This window comes from Chelon labrosus (genome assembly GCF_963514085.1).
Source record: "Chelon labrosus genome assembly, chromosome: 14".
Taxonomy (NCBI): Eukaryota; Metazoa; Chordata; class Actinopteri; order Mugiliformes; family Mugilidae; genus Chelon; species Chelon labrosus.
Window position 1 is genome coordinate 18,630,900 of NC_140347.1, and position 19,940 is coordinate 18,650,839.

At 41.8% G+C, this 19,940-nt stretch overlaps 1 protein-coding gene across 1 annotated transcript in view; it reads left to right on the forward strand.

The window, feature by feature from the left end:
- Positions 1-19,940, forward strand: part of map3k5 (mitogen-activated protein kinase kinase kinase 5) — a 74,484-nt gene that overhangs the window by 43,731 nt on the left and 10,813 nt on the right. The window contains exons 8-19 of the mRNA XM_084559824.1: positions 997-1,109; positions 3,356-3,515; positions 4,198-4,351; positions 4,460-4,567; positions 5,118-5,167; positions 7,507-7,602; positions 10,725-10,806; positions 12,672-12,805; positions 14,434-14,561; positions 14,717-14,853; positions 16,988-17,093; positions 19,347-19,504. Of these exons, the coding sequence (XP_084415950.1) occupies positions 997-1,109; positions 3,356-3,515; positions 4,198-4,351; positions 4,460-4,567; positions 5,118-5,167; positions 7,507-7,602; positions 10,725-10,806; positions 12,672-12,805; positions 14,434-14,561; positions 14,717-14,853; positions 16,988-17,093; positions 19,347-19,504 (1,426 nt within the window). The remainder of the gene's footprint in view (positions 1-996; positions 1,110-3,355; positions 3,516-4,197; positions 4,352-4,459; positions 4,568-5,117; positions 5,168-7,506; positions 7,603-10,724; positions 10,807-12,671; positions 12,806-14,433; positions 14,562-14,716; positions 14,854-16,987; positions 17,094-19,346; positions 19,505-19,940) is intronic.

The window sequence follows — 19,940 nt, forward strand, 5'->3', positions numbered from 1 at the left end:
TTGTAATTTAGGCCTGTAAATGTGATCAAACTCGCACATTTCAGAGCCTCTGCTGAGTTAGTTTTAACATCTGGGGGCTTTTACTGAAAGAAAATTGTCCTTTTCTATTAGAAAACTCCTCAACGGATATTCTGTCACGTCTCTGCATCTCACAGCTTTCGAAAAATAAATATTTAATACTAAAATTGCTAACCAATTAAATTTGAATTAAAGTTTCCTGCCAAATATCACATAGAAGATAATAGTTAAATTCTCCTTCTTAGTTATTTTTTGTTTTTCATTAAATAACAGGTTTAATATTACGCGTGCTCTTGTGTCTTTATTAAAAACATTAATCCCCGTCAGTAAAGAAATATCACTGGTGTTGCTGCAGATAAAATGCAAAACAAAAACATTGAGAGTTACGTTTCAACCTCTGGGATGTGTTCACAGTCTAAAATTCGACATGATGCTAATGATTCAGCCTCTCGTTGAATCCAGTCACTCAGAATACGCGGTGCTGGCTGCAACGTTAAATGTGACCAGGAGGAGTTTGCCATCTCCTTATCGGTTTCCATGTTAGCGCATAAACGCTAACATTAGCAGGCGGAAGTTGACTCTGTAATAATATTATCTCCTATCTTTGTGGAGTGTATATGCTGCTCAGATAATCAAGCTCCCATCTGGCTGTTATTTTCAGTTCCATGTCACAACTTGGCGCGGGCCTCTAATAACGTTCACACCCTTTCCCTTCCCTCGGCAGAACAGATTGCTCATTAAATAAATGAAATTTCTTGTTTTGTAGGGGTCCTCACGGTCGCCGCTTGCCGTTCCGCGGCCCCAACTCAATATGGCTGTAATTGTTTTTTCTATCCTGAAGTGTCTCTGGAAGCCAGGGGAGCCCTGTGAAGCCATCCGTTATCTGGGAGATGCTTGGGATTTGGAATGACGCATTTCTTGAAAGAAAAGAAATTATTGGAGTCATTTGTTTTTTTCTTCTTCTTCTTCTCCTCTCAGGTTTAAAAAGGGGTTCGAGTCGGAGCCAACACTACACTCTGGTATCAACTATGCTGTTCTGCTCCTGGCGGCTGGACACCAGTTTGATACGTCCTTCGAGCTTCGTAAAGTGGGTGAGTGGACACTAGACCTGGATGTTTGTGCGTCTTTGACCTAAATGTACTGCTTTTTATTTTATTGTATCGAGCCTGACTAACCACTGAGTAATCAACCTCTAATCTGCCTTTCCTTGTCAGTAGTCCTTTATGATCCCTTGTATCTATCCAGGGCATTGATTCCATTTGTTCACGAATTGTTTGTACAGGACGATTGGCAATACATGGAAATCTGCTCTGATAAATGTTTTATACTAATAAATTACATGTCCACAGAGAGTTGTAACCTGCCTCTGCAGTTCCCTACAGGTCTTCTGTACAGGCTTTTAGCTCATTGTTTTGGTTTTACAAACCACAAATTAGTCCCGTTTCCAGTCAGCTGCAAAATCTTTTAAAGCACATAACGCTAGCGTGCAAAGTTTCTTAGCTGCCAAATTACCAGATGTGTTTTCAGAGTTGGTAGAAACCACAACTGAACAAAAATCAAGTGAACACAAAACTTCCTTTGTGTCGGTTCGTGAAGATTTTCCATCCATCCAGGTCACGGTATATCTAAAACAAAGTTCTGGAAACTGGACATTTCACTGTCATCCAAGTGGCTTCATCAAATCTAAGAGACTATTGAAGAGTGTAGGTTTTTTATTCCAGAACTTCTTTGGGCAGTGCACACCTGACACTTACTAGATGTCTGTTCAGAAGTCTTAAATGAAGTGCTTGACGTAATCACGCAGACATACAATGGGAAAATATTCAAGTCAATCTCAGTGCAGCAAGAACGGAGCAATACATGCACATGAAGCACAATATTGCACAACACTACAAACTCAAGAACATCGAGGGAGAGTGGATGGAAAAATCTAACTCGCTTCTTTATTACATCTAAAATAAAACCAAGACAAACTGATTCACGATGTCCATGTTGGCAGATACGTGGGAATAGAGAAGCAAACCAAACACATGTTGACTTTTTGTTTTAGTTTTTTAGGAAATGCCATAAACTAAAGACATCTGCATATATATAAGCGACTGCGTCATTGATTATAACAGGTATTAACCAAACATATTATTGATTGTTAGCAAAAAGGCCATTGGTAAAAGGATAGACTCCCCCCCCCTAGAACTATGGTTAGGAATTATAAGAGAGATTTGTACTATGGAGAAAAAAAAGGACTTGCAGTCAACTTAGAGTGAGAGGAAATGTCTTTGTTAATAAATAGATGAATGAATGAATGATTTATGACAGGGTGGAAAGTGCTTATGGACTGACCGGTACCTACATTTTTTTAAGAAGATGTTGTATTTGTATAAACCCTTCTTCAACAGTGAACACTTGGAACCATGGCGCTTCTCTGTTGGTTCCATTATTTATGTATTTTGGGGTCCGTTAATGATTCAACACTCAAATGCAGTTGGAAGATGTTCAGACATCAGTCAGTTAGAAGTGAAGCAGTCACATAGATGAAACATCCTCAAGATGACCTCAAACAGCCCTGCTAGCTTTAGCTTGGTCACTCACAGGTATTACATTTGTGTCTGTTCAGTGTGTAAACATCACATTCAGTTTGAACTGTAACAACAGTTAAATCATCTGTCAGCCCTGTTGGTGTCGAGCAGGTAGCACTTATTTACTGACTGAGAACGACTCCCTGCTGCAGCCGACAGCAAACAGTCAAGATGTGGGTCAGAAATCCAAAACAATGAGCAAAGAGGAATTATAGTCAGGTGACTGTGAGTTTGTCACTGCATGCAATACCTTTCTGTTATCATTGTATTATATATCTTATGTCTATAGCTGTTTAATAAGAAGGTGTTTCCCCTTTTTAGCTTTTGTCAGGCGAGCATGTTTTTTTTTTTTTGTTTTTTTACCTCTGAATCTCAGAGGAGCTCAGGAATGTTGGAAACAGAGCTGGCAGTGGTGGGAAACCGGCCTGTTCCTCCCTAATTCAACCCCACCCTCAATCCCTCCACAGGCCGCTTACCCCTACTCTTATCCCTACGACCCCTACTGCCTCTCCAAATGGCAGGTTTCTGCAGCAGGCTGTGCAAAAACATGTAGCGGCAGCTTGCCTCAGTAATTCCCATGCATAAAATGGTGTCTCATAAAGCTACAAGTTGGGGCACATCCAAGTGGAGTATGGATATTTTTATTTTTTTAGTCCTTTCTTGTGACAGTCCTTCCAAATTACAACCTCATATAACTTCTACCCAGATGAAGAAAACATCCTGTTGCATAAATAACTTTTCTTATATATTCTGTTTTCCAGGAGTTAAGCTGAGCAGTCTGCTGGGTAAAAAGGGCAGCCTGGACAAGCTGCAGAGTTACTGGGACGTCGGGTTCTTCTTGGGCGCCAGCATCCTGGCATGCGACAACACCAGGGTCATCCAGGCGTCTGAGAAGCTCTTCAAACTCAAAGCCCCCATCTGGTGAGAACTCGGATATAAGCCGCTCCCCCCTTAGATTAGCATGCCCAAAAACACATTTTAGACCACGTCCGTCGCCAGCGGCGCCTGTGTCGCTGTGATCCGAAGTGTGCTTCGCTTTCCCTTGAAACCACAGTCGCCATCTGTGGACACTGTGCAAGACATTTGGTGTATTTCGCGCGGGGAACAGTAAATATCACAATGGACCCACTTTGCTCATTTGGACAGGACTTCTCTCTCTTTGCATGGATTCGATGGATATAAAAGCTAGTGTCAGTGTGGTACTATGCAGAGAAATGCAACTAGGAATCAACTAATTTGTCCATAATAAGAACTTGATGGCAACACAAGGTCTTCTTAGCACTTATATATTAAAGAACTAATAAAAATGTCTACTCCAATCTCTTCTCATTTAATCCTGTCATGATGAAGTCACGATTGTCGTCAAGACTTTCAGATTTTATGAGATTGTGTCAAATCTCCACCATGTATATTGTCTTCAGCTCTTGTTCTTTTTCAGTGCATAAGACCCTGCTGTTCTTTATTTGTCTTTAACGTTCCTCAGCGTGGGAACACAATAAAATCACATCTCTAGTCTTACTACTCAGTGTTGCTCATTGTATAACAATGTGATATAAATGCAAATTATCTGCCTGTAAATTATTCTGGTGGTTTTTATTCCCAGGTACCTGCGCTCGCTAGTAGAGACCATCTTGATCTACCAGCACTTCAAGAAGCCCACAACGGAGCAGCCGGCACCCAAGCAGGAGCTGGTGGACTTTTGGATGGACTTCCTGGTGGAGGCGACCAAAAAAGACGTCTCCTCCGTCCGATTCCCTGTAAGTGCGCCAGCAAAACCCAAATAATGCAGCTTAGACAGCAAACACGGCGGCTGAAATTAAAGAAGTGGGTGTGAATGTGTGTTTAAACATAAATTTCATGTCCAGGTTTTAATATTGGAGCCCACTAAAGTGTACCAGCCGTCATATTTGTCCATAAACAAAGACGTGGATGAAAACACGGTGTCTATCTGGCACGTTGCTCCTGATGACAAGGTGGGTGTCCCAGTTATTTACAGTATTTTGCATCGTAAGTGTTTTCAGTGTTTTTCATCAGTATTTACAAAGCAACATATTAAAGTCTGAAGGTTCAGTGTTAAATATTTAATGAATCGTTATGTTTGACTGCATCTTTCAGTAGCGAGAGATGAGGCAAACAAAATCTAGTAACCATAGCAACAATCCTGATTCTTTACATTATTTGTAGGATTAAATGAGACTGTGATTAAATTAAAGGTCACATTTGCCAAGAGAGGATGATTTCTATCTTTCTTGTTTTGTTATTTTCTAGTTAGATGCTGTGTTGTGTTAATAGACTTCCTGATTGTTTCTCATACATCGTCATGTCCCAGTAAATGTTCTACATGAGCTACAGTCACTTCACATTTCCACTTAATCCTCGTCTGTGCTGGTTATTACTCTGAGCTCAATCGATTTATAATGAACAATGCTACTACCGCCACAGTCAGTCAGCTAACCACAGGAGAAACATTTATTGAACATCGCAGAGGAACTGTAATGATGTTTTGATCTTTCTTCCAAGCAGAAGGGGATACACGAGTGGAACTTCAGCGCCACTTCTGTGCGAGGTGTCAGGTCAGTGTCTGCTGCCTTTAATGCTAAGCTAATGCTCAAGTGTTGAGCTCCTTACATCAAGCCTGTGTCAGCTGTGCAGAAAGCACCCAGGGCGAGTTTCTGTCTGAAACATGTTTCTGTACATCACTTCTCCTGGTTTTAGTTCTGATCAGTCCAGATTAAAACCAGGTTGGCACTGACCCTCAATGTAACATTAGATTAAAAGCTATAATGTTTAGCTAGCATGGTGCTGAGCTTTCTTTGTGCTAACTAAGCAGAAAGTAGAGCGTGTTGTCGTCTATACACTGAAGTTCAGATGACTCACTGTATTTAACACTATGATAAAAGAACATTTTACAGAATATTCAGGACTGGATGAGTCAAAGTTTTTGAGGCAGTGTCGTTATGACGCAACTAAGCCAATGATGCAAATGCATGCTTTCAGTCTTTCATCTCAGAAGGATACAGAATTATAGACTAACTGCAGGTTGTGTGTGGGTGGGTGGGTAGGTTACATAGTGGGGGGTTTTGGGACCTCCTGGCGTCCTTTTGTGACCAAGAGTTTGACTGCCAATCACCAGACTCCAAGGAATCACTGCACTGCTCTGAGCTCTCAGCGAGGGAGCATGTATCCCAAAAAATGTCAGATTTCTCCTTTAAGGCACAAATCACAAACCCTGAGTAGTTGATGTGTATGTGTGTGTGCAGCTACAGACGTTTGCTGCATGTCGTACTCAAGCGGCAACGTCTGGGGCTGGTGCAGACATACCAGAAGGTGCAGTTCCTCTAATGGCCACTTGAGGCTGCCTCCAAAAGTTCCTCAGTCTCCACAGATGATGTTAAAATGTCAGACTGAGTAAAGCCTGTTCCATACTCCTCGAGTAGCAAGACATTTGTTCTTGCTCCTTGGGCTACGAGAACAAGAACAAACAAGAACAATTTTGCCAGGAAAATGTCAGATGTCGATTTTGACGACCGTGTCCATCGGATCACGTCGTTCATACAGCATGCACCCACACTTGTCGATATCTACCCAGGAGGAGTTAGCTGTCACATTGTGAATATTAGCATCTGGGAATGGCCGCAAGCATTACCTTTCTTTTACGCATTAATCACGGCCACTTCCAATTTCTGACCAATCACAGGATAGTAACCGGACACCACAGTCCCAAGTTTTCCGCATCTGTATGCACACACACCGTCTGCTCACAACCTTTTCCCTCTCGTCAGTCATCCACTGTCTCGTTTCTACTGCAAGACACGAAATAAAAGTCATAAAATATCCAAGCTGTAATAAAATATTAAAAGAGAAATACACAAACAGGCTTGGAAACAGTCTCAACAGGCTGAAATGCACCGACAGGTATTTCAGTATTTTAAAAAAAATCGTTGACCAACAGTGCGGTTTCCTTCTGAGCATTATTCTAATGCAATTTTGATATGAGTGAAAATGGGATTTCAAGTCATAAATATAAATATATATAAGATTATGAGTCAAGCTAATAAATGGGTTTCCTGCAGAGGATAAAAATAAAAAAGTGACATTAGGGCCAAACATCTGTGCAAATGCATCTAAACATGCACAACAGCAAAGGAAATCACACACCTTGCATGCCATGCATAGTTGTGAATATCACAGCTGAGCGTGCAGGTTTTAAATATTTACTCTAACTTCACCTCTCACGGCACCCGACCATATCCGAGCGCTCCAGTCTGCCAGAGACAGTTTTCGTGATGTCTTGCTCGGCGCCTATTTTTCCACAGTCCTCAAAGGAATTCAGTGTCAGATCGGGGAGAAGTGGAGGGCCGTGCTCACATGTTGCTAGGGAACGACTCATTCTCTGTGCCCACTCAGCCTGCAGACAGTCAGCAGGACACAATAGCAGCGCTGCGAGCAACAGTACGACCACACACACGGGCACTCTGTTTGTCTGGCTGCTTGGCGGCTCTGGCCTTGGTTCGCTGACTAAGAAATGGAACGAGTGCTCATCCTGACAGATAAAGTTTCCATTCAGCTGTTGAACTGAACCTGTCTATTCTTTGAGGAGAAATTACAGCGTCATTTAATGTGACGGTTTGCTAAGCAACTTTAGTGTTTGTTTTACTTTCAGATTGCTGCAGCAGATACTCAGAACCCTGCATACCTTTTATTGTTATTACATCCTTGTGCACATCCTGCATTCGTCCAGTCTGCTCAGGTTTATATTTAGATTTTGAGATAGCGTGTCCATGCACGTGCATTCCACATATTTTATCGTGGATGTCATGAGTCCAGTGAAAAGCTTCCTTCATTCTCTGAGCCATAGCTGCCCCTCACGTGATTAGCATAGCAGCTAACTGTGGACTGTTTTCTCCCCCAGCATCTCCAAGTTTGACGAACGCAGTGCCTTCCTCTACGTCCTTCACAATGCAGAGGACTTCCAGATCTATTTCTGCACAGAGATGCACTGTAAAAGGTTGGTCCACTCCATGTGTCTCCATGTGTTCGTTTGACATCTTTGCTCTAGTAGTGTCAGATTTGTAGTCGCCAGTTAACACAATAATCTCCCCTTAATGTGATTAGCCTTGCTTCACTGCCTTTTCCTCTTATTTTGACATCAGTATGACCCTGCAGTCTAAAATGATTAATGCTAAAAAGAGGATTTAAATTGCATATAATACGTTTTTTTCGTGTGGTTATAAGTGTTCATTAAAACTAAAGAGCCACAGAAGAGACTGGGAGTCATACTGTGATCCTGCACAGCAGCGCTTCAAGCTGAATGCTAATATCACCATGCTAAAATTCACACATTGCTAACTTGCCGATGTTTAACAAGTAATCAATTTACAGCATGCTGATATTTGCCTATTAGCTATAAACACAAAGTTCAGCTAAGTCTGGGGATATAACCCCACCACTGCTGCACATATTCACTGTTTTTATTAACTGACATAATTAAGAAAAAGTCGGTGGCAAGGTTTAAAATAAAGTAAATTAAGATTTAATTTACAACCTTTATATAATGAGACACCCTTTATAGAAACTCTATAAACTGTAAGCAATGTTTATTAATAGGTTATAAATCATTTATTAAGGATGGATAGGGCACAAGGATGGAGATCAAAATTCACTTTATTAAAGGATCATTTACTTCAAATAAGTGCAGTATTAACATAGAAGAAGCATTACAATCAAGGCAGTAACAGCAACTTTTAAACAATGTGCAAAGGCTGCCATATGGGAAATTTATGGTACTGCACTAGTGTGATTTTATATAGCTGTGAATTCAAGTCAGAGGTTACAAGGATGCCCATGCTTGCAGAACGTGAACATGCCAACAGTGTGCCACACTTGGGTGAAAGCAAGTTGGCATAAACTAATAAATGACAGCACCAAAAGTCTAAAATGCGGGTTTATACCTCTGTGGGACTAGACACCATGAGCTGCACATGTAGCCTAGAGCGGTGGGAGCCATTTATACTTGTGCACTCGTCAGTCTGGCTCTGTCTGTAACAACGCCACCCAAACGCCAGTCGACGCTGTGCCTTTTTAGCCAGTTGGGTTCATTTGTGTTTCTACTTCCTGCTTCACTTTCAACAATGGCGACTGAAACTTTCAGCAGATGTTACCTTACCATGTTGGAACCGTTCATACACATTAAGAAGGGTATTTCAATATATTAACAGGAGTTGCTAAAGGATTGAAGGAGAAACCAGGTGTTTTAGAGGCAACCTGCTCACAAGAAGGCTTACAGTTTTTAAAACAATCTCGTTATTCAGCCAACATCAGTTATCTCTTATGCTTCCCGACATTAGTTTAAGCACTCTTGTCAGCTCTGATCCAAGGTGGGAAATGTCACACTCTACCGTCACCGCAAGCACACCTTGTTTCATTAAGACGCCACCGTGTTCCTCACTGGCTGCTCGACGAAGCACTGAGTGTTCAGACTTGTGACTCTCACATCTGAGGCTCCCGAGCACTTCCAGTTCCATTATGTGGAGTGTGAGAGTCAGTGAGTCACGCCTGCTGTTGTTATTGATGCTGCTCTCGTTTTAACAGGAGTCACAGCAGGGCGAGAGGGTGGGGGAGAAAAGAGGGAAGAAGGAAAGAAAGGAGGAGGAACTAAAGGAAAGGCGGTAGAAAGGGAAAGAAACCTGGTTTGATTGTGTTTGTTCACAAGCGTGATAGGCATGTTTGCACGCGCATGGGACACGTGTATCAGTCAACACCTGCTGGCATTCAGTGTGTGACAGAATGACGAGGCGACGTGCTAATTCACAGCTTGTGTGCGGCGAGAGAGGTAAAGGTCATTGTATGTATGTATTTGTGTGGGAGGTGTGCGTGTAAACATGCTGTAACCCCTTCTGGACGAGATCAGCAGCTGAACAATAACACTCAGTCTCAATATGCACTAAAACATCTGACACAGTTCTGCATCTTAAACAAATGATTTTGACCCATATTTTCTTTCTATTTTTCTATAAATGTTATGTACATTCACACAGTCACCTCTGTCCAAATGGGTAGTGAAACTACGTTGTCCCGCAAAGCTAATGCAGCTGCACCCTCGAGCTGTCCCCGCTGGACTGCTTCCCACTCTCTCCACTGCAATAAAATGAAGACTCTCTATCTCTGTGAAAAGTATCGTCTAAATGTCTGACTGTGATCCTGCACAGCAGTGCTTCCAAGCTAAATGCTAATACCAAATAATAGCAGCATGTCAAAATGTTCACCTGAGGCTGTTACCATTCAAGATTCATGATGTTTATTGTCGTATGCTCAGTAAAAACAGCAGTTTAGACCTTACTTTGCAAGTTTTCCACAAAAAGATATATAAAACCTAGAAAGAATCACTTTAAGAGAGCACAACCGCTGCATCCCCAGAGGCGGAGACAAGATATCCAACCTGGAACAAGTTCTTCTGAGAACAAAAAACGATTTTGAAGCCCCCAAAATGCAGTTTAGATTGAGATTGATGTTTATTTGTCATGTGCAGGATTAACACAGGGTTGACAGTGCAATGACATGCTGTGGACGAGAGATCCGGTCAGCTCAGCCGTAAATTGTAAGAGCAAAAACAAAACAGGAGAAAACTAAAGATTTAAGAAAGGATGTTCCATAATTTACAGGGTATTTACAAAGGTGTCATATTGCACTTAAAAAAGCTGTACAATAAATAAATAACAAGCATGGTCACTGTAATCCCCAGAGGTAAACACATAATCTGTTCTTCTCATCTTGGCTGAGCTCCAGTGAAATGGATTTTAAATAAAAACCAGTTTTAATTTGCTGAGTTTCAGCTTTAATTTAATAAACTTGTTAGGTCCATTGAAAGTCACTTTAACATCGAGGTCTTGGTCTCGTTTCCAATGAATCTCCCAACGTGTTAACGAGATAAAAGCTATTTAATAATACAGTATTTTCATTGGGTGTCCTGTGCTTTCAGTTTCAATGTTTCACATGAAAACCTTTAACCTGGGACGACCGAAAATATTACTTCCGCAGACGGTAGATACAGACGCTGATTTAAGCGCCTCAAAGGAAGCTGTTCAGATGTGTTATCAGTATTTAAGACTGACCAGGCTTTTCCTTTGGCAGATTCTGTGATCTGGTCAACAGCATAACAGAGGAAGCCTGGAAATGTCCAGAGGAAGGAGACTGTGACACTGACGCCTTAGAGGTGAGATGATTAAAAGCTTTTGTTATTCGTTTAGAGAACCGTTTAAACTCTTTCCTTTTATTTGTTTATTTCTATGAAGCGCTTTATTTGTGGTTCATTTTAAACTTGTTCAAGCTTACCCTCTACGAACGAACCCAATGAAGATGGTAAAGATATGAAGTTCTTGACCTGAAAACACTTTATCATCTGCCTCAATCAGAAACACAGTATGAGTAAGGCTCCCCTATGTTGTTTTGTTGTTTTCTTGTGTTGCTCTACTTTTAAAATGTCACAGGAAACATGAGTGTTATGGCTGAAGAGCAGACAGTAGAACCAACCTCTCATTGCTAATTAGCCCACTTCTTTACCGACAACCCACCGCTTGTTTTCCATGCACAGTTTATGACTTAATTATTAAACAATGGGTTTTCTATCAATTGTTTTCCACTTGTTGGCCCAGTTTTCCACCTGTCTCGTCTAATCCGGTTCTTCGCAATTTAAAGTATAATAAGTGGATCGAAGCCTAGCTGCAAACACTCGGGAATGAACGGTGACCAGCTGGGATAAGGCCTGGATTTTGCTTTGTATGCTTCGACAGACCAGAACAGACACCTGCTGTTTCATTCACCTGTCCTCCCAGCGGCATCCGGGGGGAGAAGAAAAGCTAATTACGCAAAATACTGCCCCACCCTCTTTGACTCAGCGTGACACAGATCAAATGTCTAACAGGTTTCTGGGTATTTGATGCAACTCTTTGACTCTTCAGTTTGTTGTTGTCAACACGTGTTCTCACACGTTTCAGAACCAAAGTAAAATAATTAGCCCCTATCGTATGAAAGTTTCATCCAGGTAAAGGGAATCGGATCTTTGCGTAAGATGTTGGATAAACAGAGATAATATTAATCTTGTAATGGATTGTAAAAATAATACTAAATAATACAGTATGAACGAGGAAGAAGGTAAGTTTATGTTGTCTAATGTGACCACTTGTGATCCAGTCCCAGTTATGCGCTCACTATACAAACAAGATGGACATTGTCATTTTCAATTTCTGTATGGATCGATATCTACCGTTGTTTCAGAACCATGAATAGCGCTGGGCATATGATGGAAATTGTAGAACACAGTGAGCAGTTTAGTCTCAAAGTGCACATATTAATCTTAGTTATTATTTATCCTATTTATTCATCTCTAGATACTTGTTTGAAGCAGTGAAAGAAAGAATCTGTGCTAATTAAGGTATAATTATACAGTAAACTAACTCCCTACAGCTACTTTACATACATCAACATGACCACATCACTAATTAACCACCTCCAGATAATGTTTTTTTTGGTTTGGGGTTTTTTTGGTTTTGTTTGCTTGTTTTTTTTTTGTTTTTGTTTTTTTTTTATGAGGGAACAAGGCCACCTCCAAGCGGTCTGAGCGATTTGATTGCAAATACTTCCTCAATGGCTCACATTGTGTACTTTGAGCTGGCCACTTCTGATCCAATCACAGTTACGCCTTGTCTGTACAAATAACACACACATTATTTTCAGCTGCTGCGTCAAAACAATGGAGCGATGTCTCCCGCTGTTTCAGAACTATGTGTGCGTCCCAACGTGTGATGGAAATGATTTGAAGGTGTAATCTAAGAAAGAGATTATCTACAAAATAGAGCTATTTTTATTTGATTTATTAATTTATATATGAAATATACAGAGTGTAGCAAGCAGGGATTAGTTTACTGTTAGATAATATTAGATTCTTTGAAGCTAATGCAGTTTTACTGATGATTTAAGAGAATCAGATTAATCTATAATCAAATACTACAGCCACAGTGGTAAGAATAGTTTCACTTGATGTTTGTCTGTTAGTTGACGATGTCTCTCTTGTCTTTGCAGTATGACTATGAGTACGACGAGCACGGAGAGAGGGTGGTTCTTGGAAAAGGCACATTCGGAGTGGTTTACGCGGGCCGAGACCTCAGCAACCAGGTCCGACTGGCCATCAAAGAAATACCAGAGAGAGACAGCAGGTCAGAAGAAGGGTTTTCTTCTTCATGTTTGTCACACTGCCGCACTATTAGAGAGGCCTCATAACAGTGATTATTCAGGGTAACAAGAGAATAACTTCTAATATTTTCCATGACCTTTACTGTAGCGCCGACATCAGAGCAAAATGTAATATTTACTTTGCAGACTGGAATCAGCTCAGTATATTAATCTTCATGTGGGGATAAAGCCTTGGCATATTTAACTTATTTCACAGTCATATCTCCTTTTTATTGTACCCTACAGTAAATGTTAACAAGTGTCTGAGCTGCTGCTGTCAACGGTCTTTAAAAGGACTGCACAGATCAGGAGCGTCCCTGGTGGTTTTCTGCCTCTCACCGCTCTGGTATCCAGTTGAGTGACTGGTTAGCGGAGAAACGCGAAGGCAAACTCCCACCCAGCTCCTTTTTTATTCCCATCACTGTCTCTGCTCAGAGCGCTCGTCTCCTCATACTTCCACCTACTCATCTCAGGCTGCAATACTCTCTCTCTCTCTCTCTCCCTCTCACTGGCAGACTGGATGATGCCACCGCCATACTATGTTCCTCTAATCACATCTGCAATTCAGTGGCGCGCTCAGCCACAAAGAATCTGGAGAATTTGGGTAAATAATTTAGAAGTGGACTTGAATCTCAAGGCGGGGAGCTAGAGAGAGAGAGAGCAAGAGTGAGGGTGTGATTCATGCAGAGAAGCTGAATGTGAAGAAATATCTGGCAGACATTCTTTCAATGCACAGAGGGGCTTTTTGTTCTGTCTGATAGGAGGATTCAGCTTCCGTGTTTTGTCTTTTGCTTCTGAATTACGTCGTGCGTACGTCACCATCGACGCAGAAGTATAAATCAAACTGTTTCCTAAACTGTCAATACCTGAAGCCACCTGTGAAGCTTAAGAGAAAAGTTTACACTTACTGACCGTTGCTTTGAGTCACAAAAAATCCATTATAGATCGAAATGAGGCCTTATTATTCTGTAACAGTGAGCCGAATACGATTGGGTTTTGGACTGTTGTTGTTTCAGATACATGGGCCTCAGCGTTGGCATCAAACAGGCCAGGCAGGTCCAGCACTGTGTAGTTCCTTGAACTTACAGGCTTTTTTGTCTACCATTAGTCGACATTTTTTATGAACCAAATCAAGGAAATGATAATTTAATTGATCCTGAAAATAATGATTTGTTGCAGCTTTAATCATTTTTGGTTAATATTTAATTTTGGTATGCTTATGTAGTTGAAAGTAATGTTTCTAAACTTCTAGTTCCTCTAGTCTTTTGTCTGAGAGTATTTTTCACTAGGGGCATAGGGCACCATAGGACGTACTGCATAGTAAATATAATGTTCTCCCACAAAGGTTGAATCTGGAAAACCCTAAAAAATTTAATTTCCTTTGTCAGTACATAAACAAATGAAATATAGACCCTCAGCTTTTGACAAATAAATCTTTTCAGGAGACTCCCATGACTTCAAAAGTGAGATAAAGAACTTTAAAATATGTATTTTCTGTTCTAATTAGTTTTATTGTTTAGTTATCCTCCAGTAGTGGTGCTCACATCTTTATCACAGTATGTAACTTGTTTTCTAGAGATTAATGTATTCCCTTTTTCATCTGTTGATGCAGGTACTCACAGCCGCTGCACGAGGAGATCGCCCTCCACAAACACTTAAAGCACAAGAACATTGTCCAATACCTCGGCTCCATTAGCGAGAACGGGTTCATCAAGATATTCATGGAGCAGGTGCCCGGAGGTGAGGCCCTTGTTGTCGCAGGACAGAATGTGCAACAAACAGCTTGTGTTTCTGCACCCACGGCTGATGTCAATACGTTCTGGCTGACACTCACATCAGATCAGAGTGCAGAGTGCATTGATCTTTGTTGTACTTTTTGCCCCCGTTGTGTCCAGGGAGTCTGTCGGCACTGCTGAGATCCAAGTGGGGTCCGCTGAAGAACAACGAGCCCACCATCGGCTTCTACACCCGGCAGATCCTGGAGGGGCTCAAATACCTGCACGACAACCAGATCGCACACAGAGACATCAAGGTGACGAAAAGAACGAAGTTTACTGCTCGATGAATATTCTTTGTGGCGTCATCAGCTCATTTGCAGGCTCAGAAAGACTAATTGAACTTTAGACGTCGCACATCCACATATTGCTAGTGGATGTTTCTGTCTCTGGTTGCCTAGGTTACTCTCTTGCATGTTTCCTACCCCAAATGGTTCAAGCTGACACAAGCAGAACATTAAAACATTGCTAGTGCATGGACAGATCCAGCTCTTGTGGTTTATTCGATGCTCCAAGCTCACTATCATCGCAGTGAATTTGGTGGTAGGAACCAAAGTCAGTGTTTCCTTGTCTTAAATGTTTGGGGGAAATTTGCGACGCCAAATTTGTTCTTGCTGGTACATAGTGGCCTACTAAAAGAGGCTTTCCTTATCTGCTTCTAGTACAACGTTAAAGCAAACTAACTCCACACAGGCACTTGGTCTAAAAACACTTCAAAGGATAAAACGAGTCTCCAGCAGTCTGACTTCATTAGATCAAATGAATATCTTCAGTCTTTCTAGCGCAGAATTCCCTCTTGGTGTTTCCCCTGACAGATTTTCCAAGCTGAGCATCAGTGGAGGCACAGTAACACTAAGTCTTACTTCTGCAACAGAGCCTGTGCCGTAGCTAGTCTGTGGCTAGTCAGCTGTGTTGAGTTTCCCTGCGTGCATCAAACAATTGGGTCTTATTGGAGTCAGTAAATGCTGAAGATCAGTTCATTTACTGAAATAACTGCAACACAGATATCAGGGAAGATGTCTGTGTAGATGGTTTGCAGGAAACAGAAGGAAGGAGTACCGTCTGTGCTTGTCCAACCACCAAGAGACGTGAATGAGGAAATGCATTTCAGAACAGTAATTGCAGGTGTGGTGATCTGCGTCACCAGCGATGTATAGTTGTATTTCTGGGGAGGTGCATGTCAGGATGTGGTGAAGATCCAAAGCAGAAACATAACTCTAGCTTAAGAGGGATGATTGCATAAACCGGGCATTGTTTTTAGGATGAAACAAAATGATTCAAAAATGACTTCATAACTTGATTACCGGGCTAGCATAGAAGCATGAATCAAACTTAGGGAGTTGTGTACAGTAGAATTGCTGCCCTTGCTCTTCTTCCTGTGTTTGGTAATGGTGAGAAACTCCTCGATGGCAGCAACAATCACCAATTGTTGCAATCTGCATTCCCGAGACATTGTAGTCATTTCTGGAGGATGTGGAAAACGGGCTACGTCAAAGGACCGATGCAAAAGCATAACTCTAGCTTAAGAGGGACGTTTGGCCCTAAATTGACATTGTTTTAAGATGTCTTTTGCATTTAAAAACAAAATGATTCAAGGGCTGTATAACTTGCTTGTCAAGCTACGGCGTAGAATCATCGCAGAAGCATGAATCAAACTGTTGCCTAAACCGTCAATCCCTGAAGCCACCTGTGAAGCTGCCCTTGCGCTTCTTCCTGCAGCTGCTAACGGAGGAACTCGTCCAGGGCGGTAGCGCAGTGGTCCAGGTCGGGTTTGTGGACACAGAAATGCCTGCAAGCAAAGACATGTAGCTACAGGCTGCGGCATAGATCCAACTCAAAAGCATAAACCTAGCTTAAGAGAAAAGCTTGCACTTACTGGCCGTTGCTTTGAGACATTTTTGCAATAAAAAAGCCGTTATAAATCGAAATGATTCAAGCACTGCAGATTTAAATGTTAGACTTGAGTCTTTTGCTGCTTGTTTGCGCTCCAAAAATGTGCAAATGTCAGTAAACTTGATTTGTTGCGTCTGAATTCAAAGAGCATCCCAGCTGCTGACAACAATCCCCTATTTCTTAAATAAGAGGCTCTCCTTGTTTTATGACAAACCAACACTGATAACGCTCCCATCACAGACGGTCATTAAGGTCAGCAGCCTCTCCCCCGATGCATCCGTCTGATTTAACACTCGGTCATATAAGCGTCATTAGCGCCGAGTAAATGTTAATCACCTTGTTTTGGCTGTTTGCTTCCTCCTCCCACGCAATGTGTTGTAACCTGCTGTTTGTCACTTTCGAGCAATTTAGCAAGCACCTCGCATTATCTCACGGTCTTGGAATTTCAGCAGTAGAATGGGTGTATCTGTTCTCACGAATGTCTTTTCAATCCTGCAGGGTGATAACGTCCTCATCAACACCTACAGCGGCGTCCTGAAGATATCAGATTTTGGCACGTCTAAAAGGCTGGCTGGGATCAACCCCTGCACTGAGACGTTCACAGGTACGCCTTGACCCGCTCTTCTGATCATTCCCTGCCTCCCCGTTCATGCACCTGAGCCCTGATCTGCCTTCCTGACCCAGAATAAACTTGAGAGTAAACTCCGCTCAGTGGCCGCTTAGTGGCCATAAATAAAGCGGAGATAACTCCATACGGAAACACATGTGCCTGGCTGCCACCTTTTTCAGAGCGGTAATCCAGCCTCGTTTCCTCGGCCAGCAAGTGATACCACTGAGAGCAGACGCTATTCAGAGACTCTGGGCTTGGCATGAGTGTGTGGTCAGACCCGGGCAGGTCTGCCAATTGCAGCTCTTGATTTAGGCCTTCTGACAGCGGATTGGAGCAGACGGGGACTTACCCCGAACGGTGGAGCTCTTTCAGGAAACTGGGCCACTCCTTTTAATAGCCCACGCCTGCTATAAATGTATCCCTGCCTGTTTTTAGCTCAGTACACAAGGCTCTGAAATAAGCAGCCAGCAGGCTATTATTAGAACAAAAGAGCCCTTTGAGTGGGGATCTGAAATGTTACTTTGGACTGAGCTGTTATTACCAGAGGAGGCCATAAGCCCCCCTGTTAAAGCTTTTCCTCACCTGATTGGTCATCTGCAGGAACTGTGTCATCACCTCAGGGCTGAGGTAACTTATAATTAGCCCTAGCGTGCAAGCTATTTTTGGGGCATTTGCATCAGTCCTTTCAAGCGACAGTGACGCTCCTTTTTACCTAATGCACGCACACTGCGAAAAGCACGCCTTTGAAGTTGCACTTCGAGCGCTCTCACGAAAAAAAAAGAAAAGGAAATGCAGGTTAATGCTATTTTTAGTGGTTTTCTAAACTCGCTGCGGTGCCTTTGTCGCGAACAGGAAGGATTATCAGCCGCAATGATCTCATCAGCAGGGAGAGAGATAATGTAAAATGAACAACAAGTGCATCTGTTGTGTCTGACTAACCTGTCCCTAACTTTATTTTTATTACTTTATTACTGATACTGGGCAACAATGGAAAATAATTTAAAAAAGAGGAAAGAAAATAGTAAAGAATTGGGTCACGTACATATTTTGATCAGAGGTTCTTAAGACCTATGTGTTCATAGTTGTCTCTTGTGATCCTTGTGATCCTTACTATCCTCATGATCCTTATGATCCTTCATTCAGATTTACAAAAAGCCTGGGTGTCCATTTTAATGATTAACTCGAAGAAGATAATAAAACCAGTCCATATAAACAAGTGAAGCAAGTTTCTGGCGGGTTTTACCCACAGAGTTTCCTATTTAAACCTCAAACTTCCCACCAGTCCCTTAGAACTGAAGAAGCTACTCGGATGAGTGGCAAAACGTCTTCTCAAAAACTCTGCAAGTCCAGTTGCCTCTTTTTAAAAGCTTTTTGGATATACTATGACCTGGATGACTGAGAACCTTCACAGACATAATAAAACCAGGTTTTCCAAACAGACATTCTCAGAAATTCTTCTTATATTCTCATAACATTTAAATTTCTTGCAGCATTTACTAGATTTCTCAGTGTTGTGTCTCAAAGAAAAGGTCAATTGTTCCATAATATAGATTTATATAGATTTTATTGCTTTTTCACTCCCTTTAGTGGTTTACCTTTTCAAAAGATTTCTGAAAGCTATATTCAACAATTTACTCTTCTTTTTATTAAAGGTTTCAGATACTTAGGTATTTGCTTGGTGGAATCTTTAATCTTCTGTGTCTGGGCCAAAAACTTGACAAAGACTTCCTCAAACAGACGAACTGAGACGTACTGTCTGTAGCTGCCAAAGGGAAAATAACACCATCAGGTCACTGTAAAACGTTGTAAGGATATAGAGAGCTGGCGTTTCCTGAATCATTCTGGGTGGTCTTTGTCGTTACTGGGCCAATCCAAGCGATCCCTCTCAAAGATGTTTTCCGCCACTGATTCAAAATGCTAAATTGGCCCGAAAGAGACTGGGACCTTAAACGATCAGGAGAGAAACGATGGGGTTGTTGTGACTGACACCTTTCTCAGTCTGGAACAGTGGCCGTGCAACCAGCGTGACTCTAGGAAGTGAGTGGTTTCCCAACCGCACTTACTGTAAAGATGTAATCTGCTCATCTGATTCTTGTAACTATCTCTTTTAGGTCCAAAACCATCAGATGAAATCCAGTAAAATGATTACATGACCTCATAGCTGCACCTTCTCAGTCCCTGTTTTCACTTTCTGTTAGCATTTGACTCTCTTTCTCATCGTCTTTGTGTTTTTTTGTTTTTTTTCAGGCACATTGCAGTACATGGCCCCCGAAATTATAGACAAGGGTCCTCGGGGATACGGCAAACCAGCCGACATCTGGTCCCTGGGCTGCACCATCATAGAGATGGCCACCGGTAAACCGCCGTTCTACGAACTGGGAGAACCTCAGGCCGCCATGTTCAAGGTGAGAAGCATCGGGGGGCAGCAACGTCTAACTGAGGGAACCATTAAATTCCTCCAGTGAACAGTTGCAACACATGCCAGGGTATGAGTGTGAATAGCTGAGCATCTGATATATATATTGTGTGTCTAGATAAGCTTAGCGTCCTGTTGTTATCGCCTCAGATTAATGCCTGATCATCCTGTCTGGCTAGTTTTGCAAACCTACCTATAGTAAATATCGGTTCTTGACGTGTTCTGGCAGGACACTGACGGCTCCTTCTTTTAGATTTCTATTCCAAGGAAACATAACAATAGAACGTTTAACAGCAGAAAGTCAACTGATAATCATTGTCAGAACCGGATCAATATGTTAATCGTTAATTCTTTTTATTTATTTATTTATTTATTTTTTTAACACCTTTAACTCTCCTGCAAGGTCTTTGTTAATTAATGGTGTC